Raw genomic sequence first — 27,454 nt, forward strand, 5'->3', positions numbered from 1 at the left:
AGAAGAGTGGATTTGACTATACATTAATACTTAATCTCAAGTAAAAACTTTTTCCATGTCAGTATTTTCACCTCAACTGTCAAATCCCTCGAGGGCTCTCTCTATATTCCCTGAACTAAGTTATCTGAGATGCTCAATCCTCCCCAATAAGCAAAATGGACTCTATGTAACTTAAATAAGAATATACTATGTCTATCCACTAACTTATCATTTGAACAAAATTTAATATCTAGTAAGGTTAGATTTAAACTAAGATAGAAATAAAATCTGAAAAACCATCATCCTATAATAAGGAACAAAGAAGGTATTAATTTTACTTACCTGGTCATTCTCTTGACACTCTAGTAAGTTACAAGAGAAAATAAACAAAATCTAAACTCTAAGATAAAACAAAAATTTAATCAGAAAACCAATTTGATCTTTTTAAGTTGAATAAGTGGTTTTCAAATAAGAATTTAGCTCAAGTGATACAGAATTAATTAGTATAATTTTTGGAACAGGATTTAAAGAGTAAAAGAAAAATGCCTAGGAATGGTCAAACCAAAAATCTAACACAAATCCTTCCACAATTTTTAGCATCTGAAAAATAAAATTATAACTTATTCAAATTTAAGAAACAATTTCTCTGAGAAAAAATTTTAATACTCTTTCTGAAACACTAAAATGATGTCAAAATACTGTATGTACTTCAAAGGATCACACATGCACTATGGCCCATAATGCATTTGAAAAATATTACAAGATTCAATTTATTATTTTCATCATTGTAATTTTAATCAGTAGGAACATTAATGTCACATATACTTTTTTATAATATAAATACTTTTAAAAGCTGTATTTTACAATACGATATCAAGAACATAGAGCTGATATAGATTTATAGGTAATCATTTTGCCTATGTAAGAAATCTGATCAGAGTACTTTTATGGTGAAAGAAAAGCACTTTCTTTTTAATCATTCATATTCAGCAACAGGGAAAATGCTCTATGTACACACTGGCTCTGAATAACACGTTTCACTCCTGTTTCAAACCTGCTATGCTATTATTGCTTTGATGATTACATAGTTCAATATAAAAAGGCATTTCCACTCAAGATTCTCAATAATATGTCTGATAAGGCAGGTCACCTCCCAATGATAAAAGCTTTTATGCAAATATTATAGGTATTATGCAAATAAAGCATGGATATCAGACTCACTATAATTGGGATTAAAAAGACAACTATAAGAATACTGCATATTGATACACTATGTTTTTGTGCATTCATCTGGCATTCTCTGCCTTTCTTCCTCATCTTTGAAGTGCTAAAGTATATTTATACTAGATAGTTATTAATAGACTTAATGTGGGAACTATGTATTTGAGAAAGCAAGACTTTCTGGATAAGAATCTCCAAATATTTTCTATTTTATGTTTTTATGACTTCATAAAACAAAGAGAGAGTGTTTTACGTGCAACACTTGCAGAGAGAAATAAAGCTGCATTTCACTCAAATCCAACTGAATACATCAGACACAAAATATAGACATGAAGCAAAGTATGATAGCAGCAGTGATTCTTGGGGGCCACGTGCAAAATTCAATATTTTGCTATCTATTTACATCACAGTGGTCAAAAAAGAAATGTGCCAAAACTCCCTTTCCCATTCCACTTGAACTGGTTCCCCACAATTGAAACAAACATCTCCTGTGACATTAAGTTGTCATCAGCTTGAGTGATCCCCAGTTCACTCAACCTTTTCTTCTTCATCTGGCCTTTTTGTGTGGAGGCAGCAACTAGTTCATTTACAATTTCACAATTGCCTTCAACTTGCTCAGAAAGGTCAGCTCTCGCATAAAGCTCCATTTTACCAGTTGCACACTGAATCAGCTCTTCTAGATCCACTCTTTCAGCTACATCTGCCTCTCCACTTGTCTGAACTTTAAGTGCTTTATTTTCTGAAAAAACAAACAAATTATAACAAATTGAGTTAAATATATAAACTAACCAACTAAAACATGTATTTCTACAGTCTATCAGAGGTTTTAATTTTTTTCTGTCAAGGGGTCCTGCGTCATTTGACTGGACTTTTCAAACTCTCTGCCATAAGTGTCTCAACAAGCAGTTGTCTTAATTGTCAAGGTTTCCTGACCTTCATACAGGATTATTATCTTTGAATTTTCTCTTTTTATGCTAGATCTCATTCATTCAACAGACCTCTCCTGGATATTTACTAAGCACTGTATTAGAAGCTAGATACAAAGATAAACAGAACAGTACTAGTACTTTAGTTTCCCTAAAGGAACTCCCAATTTAGCAGCTTTATAAGTGATTGCCTGTGATAGGCAGAATTCTAGATGGCCCTGTGATGCCTGCCCCTTGTTACTTTCATGACTGTTAAATGGTAAAAGGACCTTGCAGATGTAATTAAGGTTACTTATCAGTTCACCCTAAGAAAAGGATATAACTCAGGTATTCCTAACCTAATCATACAAATCTTTAACAGCAAGGTTTTCCCTGGCTGAATGAAGAAGAGGAAAGCATAAAGAGATTTAAAGCATGAGAAAGATTTGAAGGGTGAGAGATTTGCTTTGAGGGAGGTTCTCTGTTGCTGCAATGGAGGGCGTCATGGGGCAATAACCCAAGAGTGATCCCTAAAAGCTGAGAGCAACCCCTAGCCAACAGCTGGCAACAATAATAAAAAAAGAGATCTCTGTCCTACAACCTCAAGGAAATTGATTCTGCCAACATAAGGAACTTGGAAGCAGATTCTCCCCCAGAGATTTCAGATAAGGGCCCTGCCCAGCTGATACCTCAGTTTCACCTTTGTGAGACCCTAAGCAGATAACTCAGCCAAGCTCACCTTAACTTCTGACCTATAGAACTATGAGAAGAAAAAGAACTAACAGATAGCTGGAGTGGACCTTGAAGGATGAGAAGGACTACTCATCATCCTTTAAATGTTCCTCACCCATTCCAAGGCATAATCCTGCATGGCTGAGATTTCATAGTGATGTGGGTCATGGCTTGGAATTCAAGAATTTCCTGCAAATCAAAACCGCAGTGAGGTACCATCTCATGCTGGTCAGAAAGGCTGCTATCAAAAAGTCTTTGTACAAACAATAAATGCTGCAGAGGGTGCGGAGAAAAGGGAACCCTCTTACACAGTTGGTGGGAATGCAAACTAGTACAGCCACTATGGAGAACAGTGTGGAGATTCCTTAAAAAACTGGAAACAGAACTGCCATACGACCCAGCAATCCCACTGCTGGGCATACACAGTGAGGAAACCAGAATTGAAACAGACACGTGTACCCCAATGTTCATCACAGCACTGTTAACAATAGCCAGGACATAGAAGCAACCTAGATGTCCATCGGCAGACGAATGGATAAGAAAGCTGTGGTACATATACACAATGGAATATTACTCAGCTATTAAAAAGAATGCATTTCAATCAGTTCTAATGAGGTGGATGAAACTGGAGCCTATTATACAGAGTGAAGTAAGTCAGAAAGAAAAACACCAAAACAGTATATTAATGCATACATATGGAATTTAGAAAGATGATAACAATGACCTTTATGTGAGACAGCAAAAGAGACACAGATGTAAAGAACAGTCTTTTGGACTCTGTGGGAGAGGGCGAGGGTGGGATGATCTGAGAGAATAGCATTGAAACATGTATATTATCATATGTGAAATAGATCGCCAGTCCAGGTTGGATGCATGAGACAGGGTGCTCGGGGCTGGTGCACTGGGATGACCCAGAAGGATGAGATGGAGAGGGAGATGGGAGGGGGGTTCAGGATGGGGAACACATGTACACCCATGGCTGATTCATGTCAATGTATGGCAAAAACCACCACAATAATGTAAAGTAATTAGCCTCCAATTAAAATAAAAAAAAAAAAAGGAAAGAAATTCAAGAATTTCCAACTGAGTTAGCTCAGCTTTGCTGCCAAGAAAGACAGCTGTCAGGGAGACATTTAATTTTACAAATAAAAAATAGAGGCAAACTCTATGATCCCCTCCAGTCAAATGCAGTTTTCAACCAGGCACATTCATTTTCCTGCCTCCATCCTTAAATGCCAAAAGGATTTGTTAGCAATAGCCTAGTATATGCTAGAATATGCCCATCCTTATTCTATACATTTAGAGAAAACCAAACATGATAAGGGAACTGCAGGACTGCAGAAACCACACATCAAGGCTTTGACCAGCTGACTTTGAAAGTTTCTTTCACGCCTAGATTCCATATTATAGCTTTACCAAGCTTCTCTATCTCTGTGCCTAAGTGTATGCTAGCTGTCTTTTTTAAGAGAGAAGATTTCTATCTTTAATCAGAGCTTAATGCTGAAATAAACTAGGTTGAGATTTTATTTAGAAAATTACTAAATATACCATACCTTCAGTTTCATCTTGGGCATCTTCTTGCAGATCAGAGAAAATTGTAGGTTTCACCAAGACAACACCATAACCTTCATTATTATGTATGACATTATTCACCATGGATATTTTGGGAATGTCATAATGTTCATCTAAGAAGTCCTGTGACATGGAAAACAAATGTTTCAAGGAACTGACACATTCAACACTGCCTGCTTTAAAAATCTTCTCACTTTCTTCAGGCTATTCTAAAAATAAAATAGAAAGCTATGCTTATTAATATGTGGTAGCACAATCTGAGCTCTGAATGACACAGCATTCCTCTGTTATTTCTGCAGATCTATGGACAGCAAAGTATTCACAAGAGATTTTCAACCACCAACTATTGATATCATTAAAATTTATATACTGTTTATGCTTTTTTAAAAAAGAAAACAACAAAAGTAACATGGGGATTTCATAAAGCATAACTGTTTCTTAGGTAAAACCTAAATTCTCAGTTTAAAATTCTAAAACCTAAATTCTACCCTTTGGAAAGAGGGCGTCTCAGCAGGGGCTCACCTTAATGAGGATTCCTTCCTTGCAGTGATGGATCCCGTTATCAGTCAGAGTGCATTTACTCCCGGGGTATATTTCTATACCAGCACCCTACAAGTTACATTTTAAAGTAGTCACAGTCAGTTCTAAATAGGCAGGACTATAAAAGAAGGTTTATCACTTCTTAGACTTTTAATGTAGCACAAATATAAAGTGTTTGATAGAAAGTTTTATTAAGTATTTCTAATCAACATTTCCATTTGCTTAATTTCCAGCAAGCTGTCTATCATTTATCATATTCAAATACCATACAGACACACACACACACACACAACAATGGCTAAGAGTTTCAACACTTGATTACTATTTCACTCTTTCATTCTGGACAAATCAGTTTTCTGATTCTTCCCAAAAAATGTCAGTTAACAATTACATTGAAAGAGGCACATATTAAAAATAACCATTCTTTTAGATATACTCAATTAGCTGGAGAACAGTGTTCAAATCTAGTAAAATATTGTTAAATTGTAGATAGAAATAAGGCTTTCTATTTTGAAAAGCACACCAGTTCAAGAATATCCCAACATAACTTGAAAATCATTTCTGTGAACTAAAATAACTAATGCGATTACTAACTAATGCTAATAGTAACTACTAATGTTACATGAGTAGCTGATTCAAATGCCCTGTTTACGCCCTGACAGTAGCCAGGACAATCCACGCGGCCCAGTTCTCTCACACTGACCCTGGCACCAAATGGTACCAACAAAAGAAAGTAACAGGGACAGGAATAATTTATCTCCTGACACTACACTAGGCACTTTAGTAAGTAAAAATTTCACTCAAACCTCTATGACTATTTAAAAACTCACTTTTAGGATAATTTCATACACAATATCCTAGAAGAAGAGTTGCAACTAACCATTTATGACATATCTATTGAATGTATGTTGAGTTGTTTCCCTAGGAATGGTAGTGTACCATGAGAAAATATTTATTATTACTTCCCCCTTTAGAGATTACTGATATGTAGGGGCATGGTCACCACACACCCACCTAACTCTCTGTAGAAGTCGTAAGATCTGTGAAATGGGCCTTCAGCTAAGACTTTCAGTTTGTAGCTATATACAGAAATAGATTTATGGGCAATAACATTAAAAATACATACACAATAAAACAGTTTAAATATCAAATTATCAGGAATCATGTAAAACCTGAAGAGAACAACTTAAGCCAGCAGCCACCTAGTAACTGGGACAATCATGTTCAAAATATATTATGAAACTGAACAGATATTTAATAACTAAAAAGAAACTGAAAAGGCTGCCTCTTCTAAGATGATGGTACAAATAAAACTCATGGACATTATATATAAAACAAACATAATACAATTGACAAGTGGAGTAAAGAAGCCAGGCTACCTGGACACCTCAACCCCTGAGAAATGACACCAACCTAGTGTAGACTGGGTTTTCTTTATGCCTCACACTTCCAGACATGAAACTGAAGGAGCTAGCGATCCATAAACATCAGACACAGACCAGGAAAGCCTCCCCCAAATCCCGCTCTCTCTAGCCAAAGGACTAGGCAAGCTTCGAAGGACAGAAAACTTTGAAACAATAACAGCTCTATTCTAGCCAAACACCACAGGAAAAAAAATTAGTCTATTCCATCCATGCTGGCAAGTGCCAAGGGGGAGCCTAAACTTCTACCCTCTCAAGGCTATGACTAGGTACCCCAATACTCACACAGGGGTAGTATCACTTAAAGCCAAAGATTTTCATCCCCACTAGCTGGTAACAAGTCCCTCATCCTTGTGGAGACTACATATAGGGCCTGGACTCATACCCTCAACTGATAACAAGATGCTGCACCCATTCCCTACTGAGTGGTGTCAGAGCAGGCCCAGTGGGGGCTGTAGATTTTCATCATTGCCAGAGGTAACAAGCCCACTGCCATATGCCAGAGTATCAGTGCAGACATGTAAGAAACTAGAATTCTTACACCTGCCCACCAGTAACAAGCTTTCCCACTCAACTTGGATACCAATGGAAGCCAAATGGGGAACTTGGAGACCTGGTAGTAATAATGCAGTAGCCTTTACCCCATTCCCTGCTATAGTAGTGTAAGAGAAGCCCACCTAAGACAGAAGATGTAGATTCTAATAATATAATACGAAACATCCAGGTTTCAGTTGAAAATCACTTGTCATATCAAGTGCCAAGAAGATGTCAAACTTAATAAAAGGTAATCAATACAAACCAAAACCAAGATGTCAGAGATGATGGAATTAGCTGACAAGGATTTTAAAGCAGCCAATTATCTCAGTGAGCAATTATTAAATACTTAAATGAAAAATAGAAGACTGAATAAGAAAATAGAAAGTCTCATCAAAGAAATAGAAGATATAAAGAACCAAATGGAAATTTCAGAACTGAGAAATACTATAACTGAAATAAAAAGCTCAGTGGATGGGCACAACAGCATAAAGGAAAAGAACAGAGGAAAGAATCAGTGAAATGGAAGACAGAACAACAGAAATCATCTAGTCTGATAGAAAACAATCTGAAAAAAAAAAAAAAAGAACGGAACCTCAGGGACCTAGAGGACAATAACAGAAGATCTAAAATTTTGATTATCAGTCATAGAAGAGAAGGAGGGTAAAGCTAAAAAAAGAAAAATCAAAGAAGAAATAGCTAAAACTTCCCAAATTTGGCAAGAGACATTAAATTTACAGATTAAAAAATCTGAGAAAACAGGATAAACTCAAAGAAATCCATTTCAAGGTACATCATAATTAAACTTACAAAAGCTTAAGGCCAAAAGGAAAGGGGGAAAAAGGAAAAGTTATCCTGAATGCAGTCAAGGAAAAATAATGTCTTATCAATTAGAGAAAAAATTCAAGTAAAGAGGATTTCTCATCAGGAACCATGGAGGCCAGAAGAAAGTGGCACAGTATTGTTCAAAAGATCTAGCAGAAAAGAGTTGTCAATTTAGAATCCTATACCCAGTGAAAAATATTCTTTAGGAATAAAGAGAAATCAAGACATTCTAAGATGAAAGAAGTGAATAGCATTTGACAAAAGTCAACACAAATTCATTATGAAAATTCTCAGAAAACAGAAATAGAGGACAACTTCCTTAATTTGATAAAGAATATTTACAAAAAAGCCCTGTAGTTAGACTGGTGGCAAAGATGGTGAAGTGGGAAGACCCTGAGCACCTCCCCCAAGAGGCACACCAAAAATAAACTATTTACCAAAGGGACTGTCAATGAGAACTATCAGGTAACTAGCAGAAAATATTTCCCACAATTAAAGTTACAAAGAAGGAACCGCAAAGAGACAGATAGAAAGGGCAGAGACCTAGTACAGTCAAGGCCTACACCCCCAAGGTAGGCAACCCACAAACAGGAATTAGGCAAAATGAGGTGCAGAGGAGCATGTTCCAAAAAAAGAAAAAAGACAAAAATCCCATAGGCAATCTACCTGATAAAGAGTTCAAGGTAATGGTCAAAAGATGATTGAAGAACTCTGAAGAAACTGGATGAATACAATGAATTTAACAAAGACTTAGAACATATAAAAATGAACCAGAGAGAAATGCAATAATTGAAATGAAAAATACACTAGAAGAAATCAATAGTAGATTAAATGATGCAGAGAAACAAATCAGCAATATGGAAACAAGATAGAAATCACTGAAGCTGAACAGAAAAAAAGAATGAAAAGAAATTCAGACAGTTTAAGTGGCTTGTGGGAGAACATTCACATTTTAAGGATCCCAGGAGAACACCAAGAGAAAGGGGCAGAGAACACACTTAAAAACATAAAAGCTGAAAACTACCCTAATCAAGGAAACAAAAATCTAGGTCCAGGAAACAGAGAGAGTCCCAAATAGGATCAAATCAAAGAGGACTGACCATATCAACACATATTATAATTAAAATGGCAAAAATTAAAGAGAGAATATTAAAAGTAGCAAGGGAAAACTTCTCTGGTGGTTCAGTGGTTAGGAATCCGCCTACCAAAGCAAGAGACACAGGTTTGATCCCTGGTCCAGGAAGATCCCACATGCCGTAGAGCAACTAAGCCCAGGTACCACAACTACTGAGCTTGTCTGCGGCAACTACTGAAGTCCATGTGTTTAAGGCCTGTGCTCTGCAATAGAGAAGGCACTGCAATGAGAAGCCCACATACCACAGTGAAGAGTAGCCCTCACTCGCCATAACTAGGGAAAGTCTGTCAGCAGCAACAAAGATCCAGCACAATCAAAAAATAAATAAAATTTTAAAAAAGAAAAGAGCCAAAAAAAAAAAAAAAAAGAAAAGAGCAGCAAGGGAAAAGCATCATGTTATATACAATGGAACTCCCATAGGCTATCAGCTGACTTTCCAGCAGGAACTCTGAAAGCCAAAGAGCACAATATATTTAAAGTGATAAAAGGGAAAAAACTAAAATCAAGAATACTCTGTGAAAATAATCTGAAAAATATACATACACATATATATGTTTTAACAAATCATTTTGCTGTACACCTAAAACTAACCCAATATTGTAATATATCAGCTATGCTCGAACAAACAAACAAAAAAGAAATCCCCATACTGGACAACAGCCGATAAAAAGGTCAGCATACCTCAAGGGCCACGCAAAAGAAGAGAAGGGCAACAGGGATGACAGGGACAGATTGAGACACTCCTGGCCTGAAATGTGGTGGGAAGGAAGATACCGTGCAGGGACAGTGAAGATAAGAGGGGGTTAAGGAGAAAACTGGAGCCCAAAGGATGCATCCCACCATCCTGGCTGCATCACTCCCTTTTTACTGAGATACAACTCACATACCATGCAATTCACCCAGTTAAGTTTAATGTATCATTCAATAGTTTTCAGTATATTCACAGAGTTGTACAACCATTACCACAGTCAATGTTAAAACACTTTCATCATTTTAGGTCAAGACCCTGTACCCTTCAGCTATTACCTCCAATCCCCTCTTCCCCACTCTATGCCCAGCCCTAGGCAACCACTACTTTGCTTGTAATGCATATAGATATGGCTATCCTGGACATTTCACATAGAATGAATTATATGCTATGTTGAAAAAAAGAGAGATAATACCTTATCCAGCAAGGCTTTCATTCAGATTTGATGGAGAGATCAGAAGTAAAGCAAAAACTAAAAGCATTCAGCACTACAGAACCAGCTTTGCAAGAAATCCCAAATGGAATTCTCTAAGCAAACAAGAAAAGGTCACAACTAGAAACATGAAAATTATGAAAGGAAAAGCTCATTGATTGATAAAAGCAGTTATACAGTAAAAGTATTAAATCAACCATGTACAATGCTCACAGGAAGATTAAAAGATATAGTAAGATCGTCTATATGTGCAATAAGTAGTTAAGGGATATACAAAAGGATGTAAAATAAAACGTCAAAAAACAGTAACTGTAGGGGCAGGGGAGTAAAAGGCAGCGTTGTTAAAAATGTATTTGAAATTGAGATTAGCAACTTAAAATAATCACATATACATAGAAGTTGATATACATATAAATCTCACTGTAACCACAAATCAAAAATCTATAATAGACACACAAAAGGAGAAAGGAATCCAAAAATAACAGCAAGGACAGTCATCAAATCATAAGGGAAGAGAACAAAAGGAAAGAATGGAACAATAAAGAACTACAAAAACAACCCCAAAACAATGAACAAAATGATAATAAGTACATATCTATCAATACTTTAAATGTAAATGGACTAAATACTCCAATTAAGACACAGAGTAGCTGAATGAATATAAAATAAGACCCATGTATATATGCTGTCTACAAGAAACTTCTTCAGATCTAAAGACACACAAACTGAAAATGAATGAATGAAAAATGGTACTCCATGCAAATGAAAAGAAAACTTTGGGATAGCAATACTTATACTAAACAAAATAGACTTGAAAACAGAAACTGTAACAAGAGATAACAAAGGACATGACATAAAGGACTAGACCCAACAAGAAGATCTGTCAATTGTAAATATGTATGCAGTGACACTGGAGAATATAAAGAAACTGACAATAATACAATAATAGTAGACTACTTAACACCACCTCAATGGATACATCCTCTAGAGAAAAAATCAATAAGGAAACACTGGCCACATGGACTTAATAAATACCATTCCATCTAAAAGCAGCAGAAGACATCCTTTACAAGGGCATATGGCAATTCTACAGCCAGAAAACAAATCTCAAAATTCTAGAAAACTGAAATCCTATCAAGCTCCTTTTCTGATCACAATGGTATGAGACTAGAAATCAACTACAAGAAAAAAGACTGCAAAAAACACAAACATGTACAAACTAAACAACATGATACTAAATAAACGATGGGTCACTGAAGAAATAAAAAAATACCTGGAGACAGATGAAAACAGAAATGATTCAAAACACAATGATGAAAATAAAAACACAATGATCTGAAATCTATGGAATGCAGCAAAAGCAGTTCTAAGGGGCAACTTTACAGTGAAACAAGCCTACCTCAGAAAACAAGAAAAATATCAAATAAACAACATAATGTTAAAGGAAACAGAAAAAGAACAAAGAAACTCCAAAGTCACGATAAGGAGATAAATAACAAAGATCAGAGTATAAATAAATGAAGTAGAGGCTGAAAAATAATAGAAAAGTTCAATGAAATCAGGAGCTGGTTCTTTGAAAATATAAACAAAATTGATGAACCTTGAGCCAGACTCACAAAGGAAAAAGAGAGAGGGCCCAAGTAAAACCAGAAATGAAAGAGGACAAGTTACAACTGATACCACAGAAATACAAAGGATCATCTAAGATTACAAGGAACAATTATATGCCCATAAAATGGACAACCTAGAAGTAATAGATAAATCTCTAGAAATGTACAATCTATAAACACCAAATCAGGAATAAATAGAAAATATGCACAGATCAATTACCAGTAATGAAATTGAATCAGTAATTTAAAAAGCTCTCAGCAAACAAATGTCCAGGACCAGACATCTTCACAGGTGAATTCTTCCAAACACACAAACAGTTTACATCTATCCTTCTTAAATTATCCCCCAAAATTGAAGAGGTACATTCCCAAACTCATCTATGAGGCCACAATCAACCTGATATCAAAACCAGAAACAGACAACACACACACACACACATCACAGGCCATGGATTGACAGTCATAGATTAAAAAAATCCTCAACAAAATATTAGCAGATAGAATCCAACAATACATTAAAAGGATCATATGCATGATCAAGTGGGATTAACCTCAGAGATACACAGATGGTTCAATATCTGCAAATCCATCAACATGACACAACACGTTAACAAATGAATAAAAAAAATCATTTGATCATCTCAGTTGATGCAAAGAAAACTTTGAACAAAATTCGATATCCATTTATGGATTCTCAACAAAGTGTCCATTAACGGAATATACATCAATAAAATGAATGATGTACAGCTAATACCATACTCAACGGTGAGAAGCTGAAAGTATTTTTTCTAACATCAGGAAAACATGACAAGGATGCCCATTCTTGTCATTATTATTCAATGTGGTACTGAAAGTCTAACCACAGCAATCAGACAAGAGATAAAAGAAATTCAAATAGGAAAGAAGTAAAACCATCACTGTTTTCAGATGACATGATACTATCCATCAAATCCTAAAGACATCACCAAAATCCTACTAGAACTCATCATGAATTTGGTAAAATTGCAGAATACAAAATTAACATACAGAAATCTGTTACCTTTCCATACACTAATTATCAGAAAGAGGAATTAAAAAAACTATCCAGTTTACAATCACATCAAAAAGAATACCTAGGACTAAATCTAATTAAGGAGGTAAAAAGCCTGTATATTTAACAAGACTTCCCTGGTAGTTCAGTGGTTAAGACTCTGCACTTCCACTGCAGGGTGTGTGGGGTCAATCCCTGGACAGGGAACTAAGATCCCATATGACATGTGGCGTGGCCAAGATAAAAAACAAAGCTGCACTTAGAAAACGTAAGAAACTCATGACAGAAATCAAAGATGACACAAATGGATGGAAAGATATACCGTGCTAGTGGATTGGAAGAATACTGTTAAAATGACCATACTATTCAACACAATCTACATATTCAAAGCAATTCCTATCAAAATACCAATGGCATTTTCCACAGAACTAGAATAATTCTAAAATTTGTATGGAAACACAAAAGACCCAAAATAGCCAAAACAATCTTGAGAAAGAACAACAAAACAAGAGGTACCATGTTAAGGTATAGCAATCAAAACGGTATGGTACTGGCACAAAAACAGGAGAAATCTTTGCATCCTAGGGCTAGACAAAGAGTTCTTACACATAAAAGGAAAAAATTGATAAACTGGGCTTCATCAAACTTTAAAACTTTGCTCTGTCTGTAAAAGCCTTATGAAAACAATGAAAAAACAAGTTACACACTAGCACATCTGTAACTGATGTACCCAACTGAGGATTCGTTATCTAGAATTTATAAAGAACTCTCAAACTCTACAGTAAAAAAAAAAATCCAATCAGAAAATGGACAAAAGCCATGAATTTTCCACTGAAGCTAAGGATGGCAAAAAAGCATATGAAAAAACGTTCATCATCATTAACCACTAGGGAAATACAAATTAAAACACACCTATCAAAATGGCTAAAATTAAGTAGTAGTGAAAATACCAAATATGGATCATTGGATCTATAATACCAAACCAAAACTTGGATCTAATACAAAAAACTGGATCAAAAATACCAAATTGGATCATTCAGACTTTGTTAGTAGGAATGTAAAATGGTACAACTAATCTGGAAAACAGTTTGGCAGTTTCTTTAAAAAAAAGTAAGCACACAACTAACCACATGTCCTGCAACTATACTCCTAGGTATTTACCCCAGAGAAATGAAAATGATGTTCACACAAAAACCTGTACACCAATGTTTACAGTAGCTTTATTTACAAAAATCCCCAAACTGGAAACAACAGATGTTATTCAACAAGTGAACAGTTAAAAGTGTGGAACAATCATACACGGTATCACTTAGCAATAAAAAAAGAACCTATTGGTAGATGAAACAACATGTATATGTGGCAAGTGAAAAAAGCCAATTCCAAAAGGGTATGTACTGTATTTACATAACATATTTGAAATGATGAAATAACAGAAATGGAGAACATATTAGCATTTGCCTGTGATTAAGGAGAAGGTCAGAAGGAGAGGCACATAGACAGCACTAAAGAGCAACATGAAGGATCCCTGTAGTAATGGAAATATTCAACTTAACTGAATTTTATCCTAGTTGTGATGCTGTACTGTAGTTTTGGAAGATGTCACAACTAGAGGAAACTGGTAAAAGGTACACATATAGGCTATTTCTGTATTATTTCTTACTACAGAATGTGAATCTACAATTATCTCAAAATAAAAATTTGATTTAAAAACAGCAACCAAGCCTCAACTACTACATCACTTACAAAGTTACAACTTAAAAAGTCTAACTTCTTTTTAAAAGGTATGACAGAGAAACTGTGAGATGTATTACTGTCTTCCTAATAATCTGTTTTGAAAATGCTAAATAAGAAGAACATTATACAATTGAGTCTGGCCAACTTAATGCATGTAAGTATCTGAAGTTCTCTGAAGAGAGAGAACAGAAGTATGCATTTACATCTTGTCCTACATTTTATTTATCTATTTAGAACTTAAACCTTAGCTACTCCCCAAAAGGATAAGAGATGATTATACCTTGGCGCCATATAAATCTGAGTTCTTCATTAAAAATTCTGCTGATGTTCGTACTGTGACTCCTGTAGTCTCACACTGCAGTACACAGTTTTCCAATGTAGTCTTGCCACGGTGAATGACTATGATGAAAACATGCAGTCAAATGCTTTAAGAAGTAATATATCTTTTACAATATTAGAAATGGCCTAGAGTTGATAGTAGATACAGTCTAAATAATTCTCATTTAAACTTTTGTTACTGAAATTATGAATTCTTATTTTATAAAAACAATGACTATTTTGAGCTATTTTCTAAAATTTATAAGTGGTATTTTTAAAAAAGAATGACTTGACCTCAGAAATGCAAAATCATGTCAAAAATCACTTCTCATTACAAAAAAAAAATTAAGAAAGTAACTTTCATGACTATCTTACCAGAGAGAAGAAAAGGAGGCCCAATTCAAAATAGGGGATACAAATCCCAAGAAACAAATACTATCACAATGTGAAGATAGCTGGTTTGAGTCCAGGACTAAATCAAATACAAAGAACACAGACCACATATTGGAATGTTCTAATAGAAAAAAATGATCACTCAGAAACAAATATTAAACTAACAAATTTTCAAGAATACAATGAACTATTTTTCATTTTAGAGTAAGCTTCCTAAGTTGTCAAGCTATGTACATAAGTAATCAGCTTTTCATACTACTCAAAAGTGGTATTTCATTTCTATCTTCCAGAAGAAGTAAAGTTTTTCTTCAAAGCCTGGAACAAATAATAAATAAAATATTCAGATATTTACTCAAGATTCCTTCTACGGCATCATGCTGAACAAATTTTATGCTTGAGATTTTAATATCCGCACCCGTACAGTCCACAAAAGTGTCTCCTTTGCCCCTCTTTTCTATTACAATATCATCTGGTAGACCATATCCTAAAGAGAGAGCAAGAACATTTAGGATGGGGGAAGGGAAATGTCTAAAAACAAAATTTCTATGACACATTTTTTCATTTCAAATGACTCCAAATGATATTTGAGACCAGTCAACCCAGTTACATGTAAATAAAATCGAGGGACATCCCTGGTGGTTCCATGGTTAAGACTTTGCCTTCCAACGGAGGGGGTGCAAGTTAGATCCCTGGTTGGGGAGCTAAGATCCCACATGTCTCATGGTCAAAAAATCAAAACATAAAACAGAAGCAATATTGCAACCAATTCAATAAAGACTTCTTTAAAAAAAATAAAAAAAAAAAAAAGGTCCACATCAAGAAAAGAAAAATCTTTTTAAAAAATAAATAAAATCTATTTCTCCACATATCTATCTTAAGTTTTACCAAGGTATACAATTTGTTAACAATTGCCTGCATATCAAGAAGACTATCCCCATCAGTCATCTCATGTCCGTTTCGGCAGTAAACTCACTTATAAAACTGCTACTAAAAAATAATAATAATCTCAAGTACTCATAGCTGGGTCAGAAGGCTTTAATGCATTTAGTCTTTATAAGATTTTACTTCCCATCCCAAAGATTCTATTATTCTAATGTAGTTAGGTTTGAAAAAGCATAGGCATTTCTCAAGATTTTCTCATTTTTATATTCTCTTAACCAGGTCGACCCAAAATCTGACAAACTGGCTTAGAACAGTTTTAACTATTGGAAAAATAGGTCTACCTTGTTAACCAATAAAAAACATTGTTCTCTACAAATTTTAATCAAACTAATAATGCAGGTAGACCTTTGTGGGCTTATGAAAAACAGGAGTATCAGAAACTAGAAAACGTTGCCTGACTTTATCATAAACCAGAATTACACAGACAAAGCTTTAAGAATTAATTCTCACTGTCTAAATGTCAAAGAATCATTGTTGAGTATTTGCTTGAGGAAATGAAAGTAGTAAAACATTAAACAGGCAAAATCTCTAAAGTTTTCTACATTTGAAGAGGGTGGGGGCACTAGAGAATGCAAGAGAACTCCACCCATGGGAATGCTACTAATGCTGTATTCTGGATGACTAGATTCTAAATTGTTTCCCCTGATTCTTTTTAGTGTCTATATGTACTTTGCACATTTCTTAAAATAGTAACTTTTTATCATCAGAAAATTAAAAATATAAAAAGAATGGCCATGTTACATTATATAAACAAGTTACATAATCCTAGCCGTTTAAAACACAAAGCCTTAACCTAAGTGAATGCATTTTCTAAACAAGAAAAATCCTATTATAAGTACTATTAATACCATGCAAATAGTGGGTACTCAAAATATATCACTTGTTATAAGTGTTAGCTATAGATCAGATAAGCTATCATATAAGCTTTAATTTACCTCATGAACAATTGCTCTATATAGTCACACTAGAGATACCATGATTCCCCAGATTCTCAGAAATGCCCTATGTTCACATATTCATAGTCATTCTTACACTTAACTATCAGAATTCTATATGGTTATTTATGTGCTTAGTTGCTCAGTTATGTCACCTTTTGTGACCCCATGGACTGGTGCCTGCCAGGCTCCTCTGCTGGTGGACTTTTTCAGGCAAGAATACTGGAGTGGGGTGCCATTTCTACCCCAGAGGATTTTTCTGACCCAAGGATCAAACTCTCATCACTTGCATCTCCTGCAATGGCAGGTGGATTCTTTACCACCAGCACCACCTGGCAAAGTGAAAGTCACTCAGTCATCTCTAACTGTTTGCAACCCCATGAACTATACAGTCCACAGAATCTCCAGGCCAGAATACTGGAGTGGGTAGCCTTTCCCTTCTCCAGGGGATCTTCCCAACCCAGGAATAGAACCCAGGTTTCCTGCATTGCAGGCAGAATCTTTACCAGCTGAGCCACAAGGGAAGTCCAAGAATACTGGAGTGGGTAGCCTATCCTTTCTCCAGGGGAATCTTCCTGACCCAGAAATCAATCCAGGGTCTCCTGCATTGAGGCGGATTCTTTACCAACTGAGCCATCAGGGAAGCCCTGGTTATTTGTGGCACATTGGCACAATTACATTATAATTTCCTCACCAATCTAGGAAGAATGCTTTTCCATCATATAATCTATAATATCAACGCTGTTTGCACTAGGTCAAAAAAATTAAGTGTTTTCATATATATGGAATTTAGAAAGATGGTAACGATGGCCCTATATGCAGGGCAGAAGAAGAGACGTAGAAGTACAGAACAGACTTTTGAACTCTGTGGGAGAAGGTGAGGGTGGGATGTTTCGAAAGAACAGCATGTATATTATCTGTGGTGAAACAGACCACCAGCCCAGGTGGGAGGCATGAGTCAAGTGCTCGGGCCTGGTGGGCTGGGAAGACCCAGAGGGGTCGGGTGGAGAGGGAGGTGGGATGGGGGACCGGGATGGGGAATACGTGTAACTCTATGGCTGATTCATATCAATGGATGACAAAACCCACTGAAAAATAAAAAAAAAATTAAGTGTTTTTATTGCTGTGATTTATTCTGCAGATGTTATTTATAAAACACATCCATTATATATCAAATGTTGGAGACGAAACAGAACAAAAATTACATACATAAAACAAAAAAGGGGGTGAGGTGATATATTGGGGAACAGCAGGATATTAAACTCCCAGCCTAGCTTCCATTAAGAAGTTTTCACAAGATAAAGAACATAGCTTAAGCAGTTTGTGAACAGCTGTACCAATCCCAAAATGATGTATGATTTTTTGCATTACAAGTTTTATTGCTAACTTGAAGTTCTTTTGATAAATAGTTGAGCAGGTGCATCTAAATTTGACAAGCTATGGCAATACAGAAGACCAAGGTGAGCTACTGTAAAGCAACCTAAATTTAGGAATCACTCTAAATGTACAGTAAGATTACAACAGCTAAAATCTATTTTTAATAGACTCTTTCAATGCTAATGTTCTCAAAAGTACACTATAGACATTGTGACATTCAGAAGTTCTTAAAATAATTAAGATAAAGATTTTCAGTCTACTTTCAAGTTGGACCTATACCTCTCACAAAAATAAGCTAAATTTAAAACAAAAACTATGCACCAATATATCTACAACATACATGAAATAAGAGGAAACAACAAATTAAAAAATAGTAAATTTTAAAAAATATTGCTGGGAATTTTTTTTTATTCTAGAAATGAATTCATTTCCATCAACCATCTATAGTCTGGAATTACGTTTCTCCCTAGTGGTTGTTCCTCTACATTTTTGTCTTCCCAACATTTATAATGTCGTAAAGACTCATACTTCATGTTGCTCAAACACTGACTCAATAACCCATACACTTCAAAAACCCTTAATGTTTCCAGGCAACTCATTTGAAATTAACTGGGTTGAAATAAAAATCTTAGAGCTTCAACAAGATCAATGATTTCCTGTTTTCTTAAGTGTCTCATGCAGGAGAGTTTGGTTGTATGATCTTCTATACTCACCTTCCAACTCAATGGAGTCAGCAATGGAGAATGCACCATGTACCACATAATGGCCAGGACAAACAATAACAGTGTCACCCTCATAGCAGGCATTTATAGCAGACAACGGATCACTATGGAACTAGAAAACAACAACAACATATTGCAAATATACACCCCTCAAATGCAACCTGAGTATTACTCCAGGTGCCTTCATGTTTCATTTTGAAAAGGGAGCCAAAACTGTATGTTTATCTCCTTTGCTATTGCACTGAGCCCTTTACGTGCCTGATAAGCGAATATCAGTGGCTATAAGTGACTGATAAGTGACTATGTGGAAAGGCAGTGCTCTCACTACTTCCCACTCCACAGAAAACCAGCTCAGGGAGACACCTATAAACTTTCTGTAGAATTTAGGAAAGCCTTGGGTGAATCAGACAAAAAAAAGCAACTGGAAGAAGAAACTCTCCTTTTACCTTAATTTCTATTTCTTCCTTACAAGGCTCTGGGCAAAGCCTATCCCTGAGCAGGGACTGCAGCAGACCAGTCATCATGATGGAGGAGACCACATGGGTGACCTTCTGGCCATTTGGACGGATGCCTTTTGCTTGTATATTAGAATTCTTCTGATAACCAAATACATATCTTAAAGAAACCAAATAGACCTGTCAGTTCTCAGTAGGACAGGTGGCTAGAAAAGATGCTGACTAGTTGAGAATAACAAAAAGACACATACCTCAACAAAGGATTCTCAATGAGTTTTAGCTTTTGTTTCAGCTGTTCGATCTCTGAATACAACTTTAACCCTTCCACCATAGAGATGTTTTCCTGCTCAGAATCAGAGTTACAATTTGACAAACTGCTTCTCAGATTTAAAAATTTCCTGTAACTCTCCTCACATTGAGTCAACAGATTTTGGTAGTCAACAATAAGTCCTGAAGGAACTCGGTCTTCAAGAATGTCATAATGCCTGAAAGTTTAAAAGCAAATTGAAACCCATTGCCTTTCAGACACATTTTCCCATCATTAAGACAGCCATTTCATCCTCAAAGACCCCATTAGAAAAGTGTCTCAGAGTATGCAACTTAGCAACATGTTAAGTCTTACTAAATAGGTGGATGTTATTGAAAGTTTTAAGGCCACTTCATTAAGGCCACTAATTTTTCACTTTTGAGGAGTTGCTATTTTTTTCCCCTTAGATCCAAGCATTTGTGTTTTTGAAGCACCGAAAGCTTATGTTGCACAATTTGTAATTATTATTTAATAAGAAATTATTTTCTCATATATTAAATTCAAAATCTTAATAAATGGGCTGCAGTGGACAATCTGGAGGTGGGGTGGGGAGGAAAGCATCCCAAATAGTTCATAACAATGTTTAAGATTACCACATTTATAGGATTAAAAGTTTTAAATGATTCAAATCATCTAGTCCTTTCCTGCATTTTAAGCACCATGGAGCAGAATTTGCTGAATATTTCTTCAGAAAGATTACTAGAGTATTTCAAAAACACAAGTCTTTGAGATTCTGAGAAAAAAAAAAATAGAGCTGTTATTACTAAACTGGAGAGTGATTAAAACAAGATAACCTTGTATTGGACAACACTGTTTGCACTTAAAGTTTATTATTAATTTATATACCTTCTCAAATATATAAACACAACAAAAAGTTCTTCTAGATGCAATAATTTATAAATGTGCAATTAAGTTAATGGATATGAAATGGATTTGAAAATAAATGTAATATTATTTCATTACCTATAGTTTTAAAATAATTGCTTTATTTTTCAAGTATAAATAATTGCTTTATTTTCCAAGTATATTAACTTAGGCCAGAGCTTTTTTTAATTGGAGGCTAATTACTTTATAATATTGTGGTGGTTTTTGCCATACATTGACATGAACCAGCCATGGGTGTACATGTGTCCCCCTCACCCCATCCTGAACCCCTCTCCTACCTCCTTCCCCATCCCATCCCTCTGGGCTGTCCCAGTACACCACAGACTTTGAGTGCCCTGCTTCATGCATCAAACTTGGACTGGTCATCTGTGTCACATATGGTAATATACATGTTTCAATGCTATTCTCTCAAATCATCCCACCATCACCTTCTCCCAAAGTCTAAAAGTCTGTTCTTTACATCTGTGTCTTTTTTGCTGTCTTACATATAGGGTCGTTGTTACCATCTTTCTAAATTCCACATATATGTATTTATATACTGTACTGGTGTTTTTCTGTCTTACTTCACTCTGTATAATAGGCTCCAGTTTTATCCACCTCTAAAGAACTGACTCAAATGTGTTCTTTTTTATAGCTGAGTAACATTCCACTGTGTATATGTATGTATATGTACCACAACTTCCTTATCCATTCATCTGCCAATAGACATCTAGGTTGCTTCCACGTCCTGGCTATTGTAAACAGTGCTGTGATGAACACTGGGTGTCGGGGAACATACACGTCTCTTTCAATTCTGGTTTCCTTGGTGTGTATGCCTAGCAGTCGGATTGCTGGGTTATATAGGCCAGAGCTTCTTAAACTTGGTTGCTTATTAGAATCACTGGGGAATTTTTTTTTTCCATTTATTTTTTATTAGTTGGAGGCTAATTACTTTACAATATTGTAGTGGTTTTTCTCATACATTGACATGAATCAGCCATGGATTTACGTGTATTCCCCATCCCGATCCCCCCTCCCACCTCCCTCTCCACCTGATGGCTCTGGGTCTTCCCAGTGCACCAGGCCCAAGCACTTGTCTCATGCATCCAGCCTGGGCTAATCACCGGGGAATTTTTAAAAATACAGATGCTCAGGCCCCCATCCACACCAATTAAATTAGTCTCCAGAAGCAGAGGAGTTACTTGTTTTAAATTCCCTGGAGATCCTAATGTGCAGCCAAGGTAGTGTACTACTGCCTTAATGTCTTAACTTCGTCATGCTAAATAAGATAGGAGGACAAAAAAAGAAAACCACATCCTAAACAAATTCACATCAAATTACAGCAAGCATTTAAATGGTATTTAAGATGAATAAAAAATACTTTTTCCACTTTTCAAGTAAATGAATTACGTGAAGCTTGAAAAGCAAGGATTTTGTCTGCTTTGGTTAAAAATATTTAAAATTTTAAATATTAACATTTAAAAAACATTTAAAAATATTCTAGAAATCCATTTTGCAAACAAGAAACTGGGGAACCCAACCACTGACTGTTTGATCAGGTCTATTAAATTACGGAGATTAAGACTCAAATTTTAAAATAAGTTTCTTAGCACTTCCAATGTCCATGCCAATCAGCTTATTCTCATTATAGTCATGCTTCATAGTCTGAAAGTAATGAACCAATACCTGTGTCTCAGATCCATAACCTTTGAAGCAGAGTTTTGAATTAGAAAGGAATTATTATTAGAAAGGAATTAGAAAGGAAAAATATTTACTTCACAATGAGAAATCAAAACAATATAGTTTGATTCCCTTTAGCTCTTTGCTCTTTAGCTCTTGCTTGTGAATAGCTCTACTCTTGTCTTAGCCCAGGGACCTTTTAAAGAGTCTGTCTATATTTGATAACATTCTGGTTTCCCCATCAAGTCCCATAGTTTTTTCTCCATAACTGAAAACAATTCCTCCCTTATGCTTTTCCATCTGCCAGTGAAGTATAAGATATGTATGTAAATCATTTCTTATTGCTTGAACATGTAAAGCTGTCAAATCAGAATATAGTATTTTCCAAATAAAGATCAAATTCGCCACATACATGATATTCATCCACCATTACATTTCCCTTCAATCAAAAACCAATCACTGCTCTTTAAGAGCAAGTATATCAAAACTAGAAAATATGCAAGCTTATTGAAAGTCTGGATTTTATTGACTACATTATGGAAAAATGGGAAATGAACAATGGAAAAATTGGAAAGGCTAAACAAAAATCATAGCCAATTTATGAAAATCTGAAATTAGACATTCACAATTCTAAACCAAGAAGAACCAACCTTAACCAAACTTCTCAGGTATTTTCTACTTATGACTTACTATTTAAACCAAGGGAAACTTACTAAATCAAATCAGTTCTACAGAAATGTAAAGAGTATTGCCATATCTTATGTAACCAAATCATCTATTACACAGGGAAAAAAATTACCTTCTGCAATTTACTTTTGTCATGCAAGGTCTAATTTTATTCTTTTGCAGCACTGCCTATTAAATTACAGTGCAGAAGTATCAAAAAATTATCTGGTCTTATAGCACTATCTAGTGGAAACAACATTTAACAAAGTCAGTGCAGGACAACTACTTGGGTTGCATGGTTAATTTGGGGTATTTTTATAATGGAAGGGTTTTTCCCTACCAAAACATGATATATCAGAAGAATGTGTTTAGGTATTTTGTTTACTTAGGTATATGTTATATTTGTTTAGCTATTTTGGAAATTTTTATTCACCATCAATATTAACTATGCAGTGTTTTTATCTGTAAAATAAGATTTAAGGAAAAGAACTTGAGAAAACATCCTGAGGTAAATCTGTTTAGCCTAGTATGTTTTACTTAGAGTAAACCTATGTCGTTAAAAGTACTCTTTAAAAAGAAGTCTTCTATAATTCAATTAATTTCACTGTTTTTCAAACAATCATCTTTGAATTTGGTTCTTTTTATTTAATATATGCTCAACTGAGTTTTACTTAAATTCAAAAAAGAGTAAGCTGTTAACTTAGATGTTCTTGAATTCTCTGCTTTTAGATTCTAAAAACACTACAAGTTGGTTTATAAACACAAAGTAGGTTTCTCTGCACTTATGCAAATTTAATAACTTGTCAATGGATTATACTATTTGTCTCTGTCTGTAGACTCCTGGAGTATATATACAGTATACACAAAACACAGATTAAATTAAACCATAAATAGCTATTTTTCCAACACGTTCAAGGCCACTAATAAATACTTACAATCTCAATCGAGGTTCAACACATCTGACAAAATAATCATACTCATCCTCCTCTTCTTCATCCCAACTCCTCCAAATGTTCTGATAGAAAAACCTGAAAAGTAAATCAGTATCACACAAATTCAATCACTGGCTCAAAATGTTAGAAGGGTAAGAGTAAATCAAAGAAGTCTACTAAGTATGGTAGAGAAGACTGCATATTTGCTAACTTGACAATCATGAGTCCCACATAACTTCTTTGGATTGGCTAAATAAGTTTTTCTACAACATTGGTTCTGTTACGACCTTCTTTTTATCAGAAGAACTATTTATTGACCATCTGAAACTTGGTGGAAAGTAGTGCCATTTGTTTAGAAAAGACTGGGAGAGAAGTTTAGGGCTAAAAATGAAGAGTTCTGTTTTCACTACCTTCAGGTTGAGATGCCTATTTGAACTCCAAGTGGATGATGTCAAAGAGCAGATGAATATACAAGACCTGAGCACAAGAAAAAGGTCAAGGCTAGAGACATCAATCTGGAAGTTGTCAGCATATAGATGGCAGGCATTAAAGCAATAGATGAGATCATCCAGAGACATAAAGCAGTAGTTCTCAACTCTGGCTGCATGTTGGAGTCCCCTGGGAAGCCTTTAAAAATTGATTTGCAACCCTATCCCAGACCAATAAATCAGAATCTCTTGGGTGGGAGACAGAAGAGAGAGTGTACAGGACCCATATTTTTTTAAAGTTGCCCAAAGTAATTTAACAAATTTTTTATCATCAAAAATTTCAAACATTTACAAGAACAAAAAGTATCATGAATACCACGTATCCATGATCCAGCTTTGACAATACCAACTCACGGCAACCTTATTTTACCTCTACTACATCCACTTACATCTCTGCTCTCCTACCCCCACCATACTGACACTGGATTATTTTAAGGCAAATTTCTGACATATCACTCGTAAGTGTTTACTGTGTGCCTGTGAGATAAATCTTTATACAAAAAAGTTTTAATTACTTAATAACCAAGTATCCCCAGTGTTTGGTTTCCCCTAATTATCTCTTTCTTTCACTGTTGCTGCTATCGTTTTATTACATTTGGCTAATTTAAATCAAGATCCAAACAAAGATCAGCCATTAAATTTAATTAAATCACTTTTACTCTATAGATTATCCATCCCTCTTTTTCACCTTGCAATTTATTTTACTGATTGCATCCCCATGGGGTCATTTAACATGTTCTGTTTCCTTTATTTCTAGTAAACTGATAGTAAGAACTAAAGACTTGATCATCTTTAGGAAAGACTTTTTGGCAAGAATGCTTCAAGGGGTAAAATGTACTTTCAGGTCAGGCACACGATACCTGACCATCTCTATTTTATTATGGGTTGCAAATACTGATCCTCTCATCATTCTTTCTTCATGTGCCAGCTGGAATACTCTTCCTATAAAGAAAAGTCCCAGGAGATTCTAATGTGTTTCCAAAGCTGATTAGAGAGAGATAAGAGTAGATAGCCTAGCCCTAAGCCCTTGGAAATTACATTCTGAAATTTGAGTATGAGAGGAAGAACAGGCCAGGCCAAGATTACTAAAAAAGCAAGCCCATGACACACCATCATAAGGCGTGTCCCAGAAGCTGGGAGGAGAGGATATTAAGAAGATGAGAATGATCAAGTAATTAGACTGTGACCAAGAGGTCAAGGCAAGATGAGATCAGAGGAGCGATGACTAGGCATGAGAATATAGGTGACCTTAAGCACAATTTCAATACTGTAGAAGTAGAGGCGTGAGTGGAAAGCCAGTAAGTACAGACTATATAACTGTCAAAAAGTTGAAAAGGAGGGAGCAGTGAAAATGAAGCCATCTTTTGATTCATGTTGATGTTTGACAGAAAACAACAAAGTTCTATAAAGCAATTATCTTTCAATTAGAAAATAAATAAAATTAAAAAAAAAAATGAAGCCATCTTTTAATTCTTATAGATTGGACTGCTAGTCTCTTCACCCTCCGGAGTCCATCTCTTAAAAACAAAAAACCAAAACAAACCTGAGCATGCCTTTGTGTGCGTGCATGCTAAGTCGCTTCAGTTGTGTCCGACTCTCTGTGACCCTATGGACTGTAGCCTTCCAGGTTCCTCTGTCCATGAGATTCTCCAGGCAAGAATACTGGAGTGGGTTGCCATGCCCTCTGACAGGAGTTCTTCCCGATCCAGGAATCGAATCCACATCTATTATGTCTCCTGCATTGGCTAGCGGGTTCTTTACCACAAGCACCAGCTGGGAAACCTGAGCATGCCTTTACTCAACCAAAAAACTCTGCTGGCTCCTTGTTGTCCACAAAACAAAGTCCAAATTCCTGAGATTGGTGATATTAGATGGACTTACAAACCACTTCTAGAGCACTTGTCTTGCCTCGTAGCCCCTATATGCAAACTTCCAATTTCACAAGCTCTTTCAAACCCACTGTGACATGCTGGTCAGGCTGCCTTCCACCTTTTCCACCTGGTGAGCTTATATCTGGGCTTCTCTGGTGGTTCAGACGGTAAAAGAATCTGCCTCCAAGGCAGGAGACTTGGTTTCAACCCCTGGGTCAGGAAGATTCCCTGGAGAATGGAATGGCAACCCACTCCAGTAGTCTTGCCTGGAGCATTCTATGGGCAGAGGAGCCTGGCAAGCTACAGCCCATGGGGCTGCAAAAAGCCGGACACGACTGAGCGACTAACACACAAGCTTGTATTTACACTTCATGACCCAGCTCAAATATCATCCTCACCAGCTCAGAATTGGGCAATCACCTTTCATTCACATCTGTACTTCCACCAGTGCTTATCCTCTCAAGACAGAAACTTGGGAGTCATCCGTGCCTTCTCCCATATTCATTCCACCATCAAGTCTTAGCCATCCTACTTTCTCAATAAGGCTAATCTGTATTTGCTGTATCTCCACTCTAGTCCACTCAGTCTCTTATCTGGTCTCTCTACCTGTTCCCCCTCCATTTACTTTCTACACAGCAGCCAGAACGAAACTTTTAAATAAAAATCTGATCATATTCTCCCTTGATTGAAAACCCTCCATGGGTTTCCCAATGCACTTGAAGACAAAAACAATTCATTGGCTAACAAATCCCTGCGTCTTCTGACCTCTAAGCTGGTTTCCTAAGTCTCATCTATTACTGTCTACGTTCCAACCAATCTGGCCTTTTGACTCCTTAAACTCAGAGCTTCCCAACATGTTTCTTCCTCCACCCTGCCGCAACAACTTTCACTAGCCAACCCTTCAGACCCAAGTTCCAATACCATTTCCTCAGGAAATAACCATATTACAGAAACCTGAGCTAGTCTTAGAACACTCTAATCCCCCACAGCACCCACTGCAGTTTCCAATCACACACATATCTTTATGTGATTATTTCATCAAAGTTCATCTCCCACATTTAGACTGCCAACTCCCTGGTGATGGT

The 27,454-nt window shown here is 35.9% G+C and overlaps 1 protein-coding gene across 1 annotated transcript in view; it reads right to left on the reverse strand.

Moving 5' to 3' along the window:
* Window positions 1-748: 748 nt before the first annotated feature.
* The window catches only part of SHCBP1 (SHC binding and spindle associated 1), a 34,476-nt gene continuing 7,770 nt past the window's right edge, over window positions 749-27,454 (reverse strand). Inside the window, exons 5-13 of the mRNA XM_065920471.1 lie at window positions 24,014-24,106; window positions 19,813-20,046; window positions 19,553-19,721; window positions 19,098-19,218; window positions 15,483-15,614; window positions 14,700-14,818; window positions 4,932-5,018; window positions 4,391-4,532; window positions 749-1,939 (exon numbers count right to left, since the gene is read on the reverse strand). Of these exons, the coding sequence (XP_065776543.1) occupies window positions 1,614-1,939; window positions 4,391-4,532; window positions 4,932-5,018; window positions 14,700-14,818; window positions 15,483-15,614; window positions 19,098-19,218; window positions 19,553-19,721; window positions 19,813-20,046; window positions 24,014-24,106 (1,423 nt within the window). The 3' untranslated portion in view covers window positions 749-1,613. The remainder of the gene's footprint in view (window positions 1,940-4,390; window positions 4,533-4,931; window positions 5,019-14,699; window positions 14,819-15,482; window positions 15,615-19,097; window positions 19,219-19,552; window positions 19,722-19,812; window positions 20,047-24,013; window positions 24,107-27,454) is intronic.

The sequence above is a fragment of the Muntiacus reevesi genome, chromosome 2 (assembly GCF_963930625.1).
Source record: "Muntiacus reevesi chromosome 2, mMunRee1.1, whole genome shotgun sequence".
Lineage (NCBI taxonomy): Eukaryota > Metazoa > Chordata > Mammalia > Artiodactyla > Cervidae > Muntiacus > Muntiacus reevesi.